Here is a 9,653-nt window from a genome sequence, read left to right as displayed (position 1 = left end):
ATGGACACTTGGAGCCATCACCTGGCCTTAGAATTAACATATCAGGGGGCTGGAGCAATAGCACAGCAGGGAGGAGGGCATTTGCCTTGCATGCAGTAGACCAGGGTTCGATCCCCAGCATCCCGTATGGTCCCCTGAGCACTGCCAGGAGTAATTCCTGAGTGCAGAGCCAGATAGCCCAGTGAGTAGGGCCTTGCTTTCAGCCCACTCAGGTTGATTCCTGGCACGCCCCCCCCAGACCCCGGAACCGACCAGGAATGATCCCAGAGCTCAGAACCATGAGTAATCCAGGAGCATGGCCAGGTGTCACCCAGAACACGACACAATATATATTCTGGGGGTTGGAGTGGGGAGGGCATTTGCCTTGCATGCAGCCAACCAGGTTCGATTCCGACCATTCCCATATGGTGCCCCAAGCACGATCAGGAGTGATTCCTGAGCACAAGCCAGGAGGGACCCCTGAACATTGCTAGATAGAACCCCAAAAGCAAAATTATATGTATGTGTATGTGTGTATATGTGTATATGTATAAGTGTATACTTTGAAGAGGACTGGTCTTTTGTTTTGTTGCTTTTTTTTGGGGGGGAGGGTCACATCCAGCGGTGCTTGGGGGACTATATAGGATGCCTGGGATTGAACCCGGGTCTGCCGCGAGCAAGGCAAGTGCCCTACCCACTGTACTATCACGCTGGCCCCCAGGCCTGTTTGTTTTTTATCCCCCCCCACCCCTTGGTTTTGCGTCCATGTTCAAGGCTCCTCTCCACACGCTCGGATGAGCCTCATGCATGAAGGAACCGGCAGAGGAACCCAGGTGTGTGGGACCCAGGGCTGAGATCTCCAAGTCTGCTCGGAACGGGACTGGGCCTCTTCCACCCAGATCCCCCATTTTCCAGTAGCTAGGTGGCCACACCCAGAAACTGCTCCTGGTGCCATGTAATCCTATCAAAGGCCAACTTCCAGAGACTATAAAACCAAGGTCCTGGAAGTGTGCAGCCACTTTGCGACATCTTATAGCCTAGTTCTCCCTCTGGGAGAACCTGGCAAGCTAGAGTTTCCTGCCTACATGGGAGAGCCTCCCAAACTCCCCTTGGCATATTCAGATGCCAAAACCAGTAACAATGATGGGTCTCATTCCCCTGACCCTGAAAGAGCCTCCAAGGCGGCATCATTGGGAAGGACAAGAGAGGGTTCTAAAATCTCAGGGCTAGGACGAATGGAGTCGTTACTGAGACCGCTCGAGAAATTCTACATCAACGGGATGATGAAGATGATGATGATGATGATGATGATGATGATGATGATGATGATTTTGTGGCCACACCCTCGGCACTTACTCCTAGCTCTAGCTCTGAGATCAGGGAAATTCAGGGGATCCTTTGGGATGCCAGGGATTGAACCTGGATCAGTTGCTTACAAGGCAAATTAGCCTCAGTATCATCTCTCTAGTCCTAACCTGTGATCTTTCTTGACCATGTATCTCTTTCTTTCCCTTCACATTTCTCTAAATAGTTCTCTTTATTTATTTTGGGGGCGGGGGAGTCATACCCAGTGATGCACAGGAGTTCCTCCTGGCTCTGCACTCAGGAATTACTCCTGGCGGTGCTCAGGGGACCCTATGGGATGCCGGGGATCGAACCGGGTCAGCCGCGTGCAAGGCAAATGCCCTACCCACTGTGCTATTGCTCCAGCCCCTAAATAGATCTCTTTAAATAAAACCATTTTATTATTATTATTATTATTATTTGCTTTTTGGGTCACACCTGGCGATGCACAGGGGTTCCTCCTGGCTCTGCACTCAGGAATTACTCCTGGCGGTGCTCAGGGGACCATATGGGATGCTGGGAATCGAACCCGGGTCGGCCTCGTGCAAGGCAAATGCCCTACCCGCTGTGCTATCGCTCCAGCCCCAATAAAACCATTTTAATTCCAAAAAAAATTATATTCACAGGGCAGGAGATTCATTACAGCACACAGCTCATATGTGTAGTCTTGGGTCCAATCTTCAATATCACCAGAAATAAAGGAAGCAGGAAAGACAGTAGAGGGGTTAGGACACTTGCCTTGCAGTAGCTGAACCCAGGGCAAATCCCTGGTGCCACATAGGAGAGCCAGGTAATAGACCCTGAGTAGGAGGTATGATCCAACCAAATAAATTGTTCATATACTGGGCTGGAACAATAGCACAGCAGGTAGGGCAGAGCCAGGAGGAATCCCAGAGCATCGCCAAGAGTGCCTCACCCCTCAACACCACGCCTGAAAAAACACCCAAAAGATAAAATAAAACAAATTTCTGCTTCTTTAAGCCATGAAACATAAATCATGATGCCTAGGTCCAGGACTGGTGAAATCCTGTTTATAAATAACAGAATAATTTCTGCACGTAGTAACCTGTTGATAAATGACAGTTTTTAGTTCCCCTCAATACAGTGGGACGTGCAGAAGATGTATGTCTGAGCAGAAATGATTATCATTAGGGCTGTATGCACGCACCTCTGTCACTAGAGATGGCCTAGATCATGACTGATGGTCCCAGGAAGATAAACATATATACAGTGACATTTCTTTTTTTTTTTAATTTTTTTATTGAGTCACCATGTGGAAAGTTACAAAGTTTTCAGGTTTAAGTCTCAGTTATACAATGCTTGAACACCCATCCCTTCACCAGTGCACATATTCCACCACCAAGAATCACAGTATAGCTCCACCCTCCCCCCCACACCCCTAGCACCCCCCTTGCCTGTGTAACTGATAAATTTCACTTTACTTTTCACTTTGACTGCATTCAATATTTCAACAAAACTCACTATTATTATTTGGAGAGTCTCCCCCCTACAGTGACATTTCACGGGGGCCAAAGCCATAGTACAGCGAATAAGGTGCCGCCTTGCACATGGCCAACCAATGTTCAGTCCCCGGCACCCCACAAGATCCCTCGGTGATCCCTGTGCACAGAGCCAGAAGTAATCCTTGAGCACTGCTGCTGGGTGTGGCCCCAAGATCAAAAATAAGTAAATAAATAAATAAATACACTAGTATTTCAGACCCACGTGGTCAATTTTTAAAAAGTCGGTTTATTAGAAGGTTTACCGGGGCCGGAGCAATAATACAGCGGGGAGGGCGTTTGCCTTGCATGTGGAAGACCCAGGTTCAATCCTCAGCATCCCATATGGTCTCCCGAGCACTGCTAGGAGTAATTCCTGAGTGCAAAGCCAGGAGTAACCTGTGAGCATCGTTGGTTGTGACCCAAAAAACAAAATATAAAAAACAAAAAATATAAAAGATTTACCCTCCCCAAACTTCTGACTCCCCCACTTTTTTTTTTTGGCTTTTTGAGTCACACTCGGTGATGCTCAGGGGTTATTTCTAGCTCTGCACTCAGGAATCACTCCTGGCGCTGCAAAATACAAAAAACAAAAAAACTCGGGGGCTGGAGCAATAGCACAGCGGGTGGGGCATTTGCCTTGCATGTGGACGACCCAGGTTCAATCCTCAGCATCCCATATGGTCTCCCGAGCACTGCTAGGAGTAATTCCTGAGTGCAATGCCAGGCAGGAGTAACCTGTGAGCATCGCTGGTTGTGACCCAAAAAACAAAAAGCAAAATACAAAAAACAAAACAAAAAAAAGATTTACCCTCCCCAAACTTCTGACTCCCCCACTTTTTTTTTTGGCTTTTTGAGTCACACTCGGTGATGCTCAGGGGTTATTTCTAGCTCTGCACTCAGGAATCACTCCTGGCGCTGCAAAATACAAAAAACAAACAAATAAAAAAAAAGATTTACCCTCCCCAAACTCCTCTGACTTCCCACTTTTTTTTTTTTTTTTTTTTGGCTTTTTGGGTCACACAGTGATGCTCAGGGGTTATTTCTAGCTCTGCTCTCAGGAATCACTCCTGGCGCTGCTCGGGGAACCCTACATACAGAATGCCGGGGGATAGAACCTGGGTCGGTCCGCGTGTAAGGCAAGCGCCCTCCCCGCTACTGTCCTATGGCTCTGGCGCCCCTGATTCTCCTCTCTGACGTCCTACCCGCACCCACATTCATCCACGACCATGTTCTCGTAGTGCCGGAGGATGACATTGTCATCGTTGTCCTGGTAGAGCATGGAGATGGGGGAGAGCTTGGTGGGGATGCAGACGGCCGGGGGGACCCCGGGGTCCACTGTGTGCATCAGCGCCTGCATGAAAGCATAATTGGAGCTGTTGAGGGAGGTGGTCAGGGAGAAAGGACAGTTCCCGTGGCAGTAGTTGGCCATGAACCCCTTGGGGGCGATGATCCACTTGTGCCAACCCAGGTCCCGGAAGTTGATGAACAGCTGGTGACGGTGGCAGAGGTTCTTGCAGGCAGCCTTGGGGGCAGGCAGGGCTCCCCGCCTCTTCCTGGAAGGCGGGGGGCACTGCTCCGGGTTGAGGACCACCATCAGCAGGTACGCGTGCAGGGAACGCTTCAGCCTCTCACACGTGGCGTCCGCGGGAAACTTCATCCCCCCGTCCCCAGCATCCCTGACCAACACCTGGAGGTACAAGCTGAGGTTTCTCAGCGGGGTGCGAGTCCCGCGTTTCGCCTCCCCCAGGATATTGAAGTGAAGCTCCCCTTGGGGCCGGGGCACCGACATCCATGCCAACGTTTTAGTAGTGGCCGGACCCCCGTCAGGAGGCTCCTGGACCAAAGACAGGCCCAGTTCAAGTTCTGGGCCCAAAGGGTAGTAAGTGTTGGGGCCCAAGTGCAGACCCAGCTGGGCCATGGTGAGCTGCCCCGTCTCTTTCATCGTGGTGGACAGGTTGAAGTGGAGGAGTTTCTGCAGGCAAGAGTTGGCTGGGGGCAGGTTCTCGGAGGAAGGAAAGAAACCTAAAGAGAGAGAGAGAGAGACGGAGGTAGAGTCACTGGAATATTTCAGGGTAAAAGATTATCCAAGGAGCTGGAGCGGTAGCACAGCGGGGAGGGCGTTTGCCTTGCACGCGGCTGACCCGGGTTCGATTCCTAGCATCCCATAGGGTCCCCCGAGCACCGCCAGGGATAATTCCTGAGTGCTGAGCCAGGAGTGACCCCTGTGCATCGCCGGGTGTGACCCCCCCAAAAAAAAAAACAGATTATCCAAGAAGTTGTTTGTTTTTTTAGGTTGTTTTTTTTTTTGTTTTTTGGGTCACACCCGGAGATGCACAGGGGTTACTCCTGGTGGTGCTCGGAGGACCCTGTGGGATGCTGAGAATCAAACCCTGGCCAGCCGTGTGCAAGGCAAATGCCCTGCCCATTGTGCTATTGCTCCAGTCCCCTACCCAAGAAGTTGTTGTTTTTGGTTTTTTTGGTTACCCCTGGCAATGCTCATGGGGTTACTCCTGGCTCTGCTCTGGGAAATGACTCCTGACGGTGCTCAGGGGACCATATGGGATGCCGGCGATTGAACCAAGGTTGGCCATGTGCAAGGCTTGAGTACTATCCACTCAAGCCCGCACCCAAGTCTTTTATTTGGGGTGGCCACACCCGGTGATGCTCAGGGGTTCCTCCTGGCTCTGCACTCAGGAATCACTCCTGGCTTGCTTGGAGACCCTATAGGAGGCCGGGGATTGAACCCGGGTTGGCCACATGCAAGGCAAATGCCCTCCCTGCTGTACTATTGCTCAGGACCCGACCCAAGAAGTCTTGAGCGCACTTGTTTGCCCAACTGAAGAGCTTTTACCAAGCCTGAGAGTCAGGTCTCAGCGCAACGGACAGCCCCAAACTGAAGTTCAGGCCAAGTTTTAAACTTTCCTCACCCCATGCTGCTTGGCTACATCAATCCACTTTCTCACTCGCTAAAGCAAGCAAGCAAGCACAAAGACAGCAGGGCAAGCCTTAAGCGGCTCAAAATTTTTCTTTTTTCTCTTTTTCCTTTTTGAGTGACACCCAGCCAGTGCTCAGAGGTTACTCCTGGCTCTACACTCAGGAATTACTCTTGGCGGTGCTCGGGGGGATCATATGGGATGCCAGGAATCGAACCCGGGTTGGCCACGTGCAAGGCAAATGCCCTACCCGCTGTGCTATGGCTCCAGCCCCAGCAATGTCCCTTTTGTATAGATAAAAGAAGACAGTTGGTGCTATGCTTTTGTAACATGGGAGTCAATGGAGTCCAAATAATATTTACTCCTGGACATCCATCTTATTTACTTGCCTTAAGCCTCAGTTGCCCTTACTTCCTAACACCCCCAAAAGGAGAGGCCCAGCAAGGGACAAGGATGGACCGAGGGCAAACTGAAAGTGACCCTGGCATTGAAAAGGCCAGCTAAACGCCATGAGAAGTATAATAAGCTAAGAGTACTGTCATGGACAAACTGTCATGACCCAAAAAAAAGTAATTGAATAAGGACCCTGCTGGGGTTAGGAAAAATAAACTGGCCTGAGGACTGTAGTCTGCTATCTATAGAGATGTCACCGGGAAGAGCCACCCTTTAAGCTTAATATGTCCTTACTGTGTTCATACAAAATGACTAGGAATATTTGTAGCACTGTAGCACTGTCGCACTGTCGTCCCGTTGTCCATGGATTTGCTCGAGCGGGCACCAGTAACGTCTCCATTGTGAGACTTGTTGTTACTGTTTTTGGCATATCGAATACACCACGGGGAGCTTGCCAGGCTCTGCCGTGCAGGCGGGATACTCTCAGTAGCTTGCTGGGCTCTCGGAGAGGGGCGGAGGAATCAAACCCAGGTCGGCTGCGTGCAAGGCAAACGCCCTCCCCACTGTGCTATCGCTCCAGCCCAGCTCACAGATATTCAACTATTGGGGCTGGAGTGATAGCACAGTGGGTAGGGCGTTTGCCTTGCACGCGGCTGACCCAGGTTCGAATCCCAGCGTCCCATGTGGTCCCCTGAGCACCGTCAGGAGTAATTCCTGAGTGTAGAAACAGGAGTAACCCCTGTGCATCGCTGGGTGTGACCCAAAAAGAAAAAAAAAAAACAGATATTCAACTATTGGGGCTGGAGCAACAGCACAGTGGGGAGGGCATTTGCCTTGCACGCGGAGTAAGCCCTGTGCATTGCCAGATGTGACCCAAAAGATAAAACAACAACAATAAAAAAACACATCTTGCTACAGTTAAAAAAAAAAATTATACTTGGCAGCTGAAAAGAGCACAGTATGACACTCTCTAGTCTGGACTTTGGTTTCCTCTGGGCATCCGGTCCCGGGGGCCCGGGAGTGCCTCGTCCCGATTCCCAGACATCTGTTAGCAGCCATCTGCTTTTCTGCTAGCTTTGGGTCACCTTGTCACTGTAACGTCTTTTCTTTTCTTTTTGGATCATACCTGGCAGTGCTCAAGAGTTACTCCTGTACTCCTGGCTCTGTACTCAGTTATCACTTCTGGCAGTGCTCAGGGGACCATGTGGGATGCTGAGGATCAAACCTGGGGTCAGCCGCGTGCGAGGCCAACGACCTAAGCACTGTGCTATCTCTCCAGCCCCTCCCTGGATTACTTATAGTTTTTAATTGTTTTTTAGTGTTGGGCCACCTCTAGTGGTGCTCAGGGCTTACTGCAGGCTTTGTGCTCCGGGATCACCCTTGGTGGTGTCTGGGGGACCCTCTACAGTGTTGGAGATCAAACGCTGGTTGGCCGCCTGCAAGGCCTTAGCCTTTGTGCTATTTCTCCAACAGCTTTTCTTAGATCTGATTATCTGTTGCTTTAATAAAGCATCCTATGTGATTAAGCACATTTCAGATATTTTTATGCATGCATTTCAGTGTCCAGTTGATGTCTCTTAAAATGCTAAATATTTCCTTTTAGGTTTGTAAACCATCAGTCTGAGAAGGAACCCAGTGGTGTTCACAGAATTCCCTGAGGGTTCCACAGTGATTTAACTAAAAACAACAACAAAAAAGGTTAAAACAATTTTTTTTCTTTTTGGGTCACACCCAGCGATGCTCAGGGGTTCCTCCTGGCTCTGCACTCAGGAATTAACTCCTGGCTCTGCACTCAGGAATTACTCCTGGCAGTGCTCAGGGGACCCTATGGGATGCTGGGAATTGAACCCGGCTTAGCTGTGTGCAAGGCAAATACCCTACGCACTGTGCTATCACTCCAGCCCCTAAAAAAAAAGAATTTTTTTTTTAATTTTTTTGTTTTTTGGGTCACACCTGGTGATGCTTAGGGGTTACTCCTGGCTCTGCCCTCAGGAATTACCCCTGGCGGTGCTCAGGGGACCCTATGGGATGCTGGGATTCAAACCCGGGTCGGCCGTGTGCAAGGCAAACACCCTACCCGCTGTGCTACCGCTCCAGCCCCACAACAGATGGCTTTACTTATAGGTGCAAAGTAAACAAAACTGACGAACAAAACAAATGCAAATAAATGATGAGCCAATGAGAACTAGATTCTGATAACCAGAAGAAGAGGAGAAGGGAGAGGGTTAAGTGAGTAAAAAGTGCCAAGTACAGGGGGTTGGGGGGGGTAAAGCAGTAAGGCACTTGTGTTGCTTGTCACCACCCTGAGTTCCATCTCCGGCATCCCATAGGGTCCTCTGAGCACCACCAGGAGTGATCCTTGAACACAGAGCCAGGAGTAACCCCTGAGCATCGTTGGTGTAGTTCCCACCCCCCCCTGTCAAAAAGTTATTTTTCTCTCGGGAGGGATGACAGGGAAGGCTAATGGTGTGTGTGACTTTGCTCTTTTTCCAAACTGAATTCTCAGCAGTTTTCTCCTTTCTCTAAGAAAGACCATTTAAAAGCGTTTCCAGTTTTTTTGTTTTGTTCTGTTTGCTTTTTGGGTCACTCCCAGCGATGCTCAGGGGTTACTCCTGGCTCACGCACTCAGGAATCACTCCTGGCGGTTCTTGGGGGACCATACGGGATGCTGGGAATGGAACCCAGGTCAGCTGCATGCAAGGCAAACACCCTACCCGCTATCCTATCGCTCCAGCCCCTCCCTCCCTCTTAACCTTTCTGCCGAAAACTTCTCTGAACTCCCACGCCCAAGGTTCTGAGCATTTTGCAGGCTGTCTCCTCTCCTCTCTCTAAATCTTTATTAATTATTTTATTTCATTTATTGTTTTGGGCCACACATGGCAGGCGGGCTCGGGAGACCGTACAGGATGCTGGGGAATCAAACCCAGGTTGGCCGCATGCAAGGCGAATGCCCACCCCTGTCTGAATCTTCAAGGGCCAGGCTCATCTGGAATCTATATCCATGTGAGTCTCTACTGGTCCCAGAACATAGCAGGTTCCCAATAAATCTTGGACACATAGCACTGTAGCACTGCAGTCCCGTTGTTCATCGCTTTGCTCGAGCGGGCACCAGTCACGTCTCCATGGTGAGACTTGTTGTTACTGTGTTTGGCATATCGAATACGCCACGGGGAGCTTGCCAGGCTCTGCCATGCGGGCGGGATCCTCTCGGTAGCTTGCCGGGCTCTCCGAGAGACTGGACACTTGGACACATGTGAGTAAGACATGTAAGTAAGACATACCTCCAAGTCCAGATGCACAAAAGCAACTAACTAGAGGACATGTTTGTTTTGTTAGCACACCCAGGGGTACTCAGGGATCACCAGGGGCGGTGCTGGGGGACCAGGGGGAGAACGCATGTCTGCCGGTTTCAAGCCGAGCATCCTAAAATTTCCAGCCACCTTTCAATTTTGCCTGGAAAGCTCTGAGCCTGTGTATAGAAATGCAGATGACACTGGCAAAC

General features: G+C 50.2%; 1 protein-coding gene across 1 annotated transcript in view; it reads right to left on the bottom strand.

The window, feature by feature from the left end:
- Window positions 1–4,023: 4,023 nt before the first annotated feature.
- Window positions 4,024–9,653, bottom strand: part of GDF3 (growth differentiation factor 3) — a 19,373-nt gene continuing 13,743 nt past the window's right edge. The window contains exon 2 of the mRNA XM_055143608.1: window positions 4,024–4,847. Coding sequence (XP_054999583.1) covers window positions 4,024–4,847 — 824 coding nt within the window. The remainder of the gene's footprint in view (window positions 4,848–9,653) is intronic.

This window comes from Sorex araneus, chromosome 6 (assembly GCF_027595985.1).
Source record: "Sorex araneus isolate mSorAra2 chromosome 6, mSorAra2.pri, whole genome shotgun sequence".
Classification (NCBI taxonomy): Eukaryota; Metazoa; Chordata; class Mammalia; order Eulipotyphla; family Soricidae; genus Sorex; species Sorex araneus.
The sequence above is the reverse complement of the archived record's forward strand: the minus strand, read 5'-3'. Positions and strand labels throughout refer to the sequence as shown.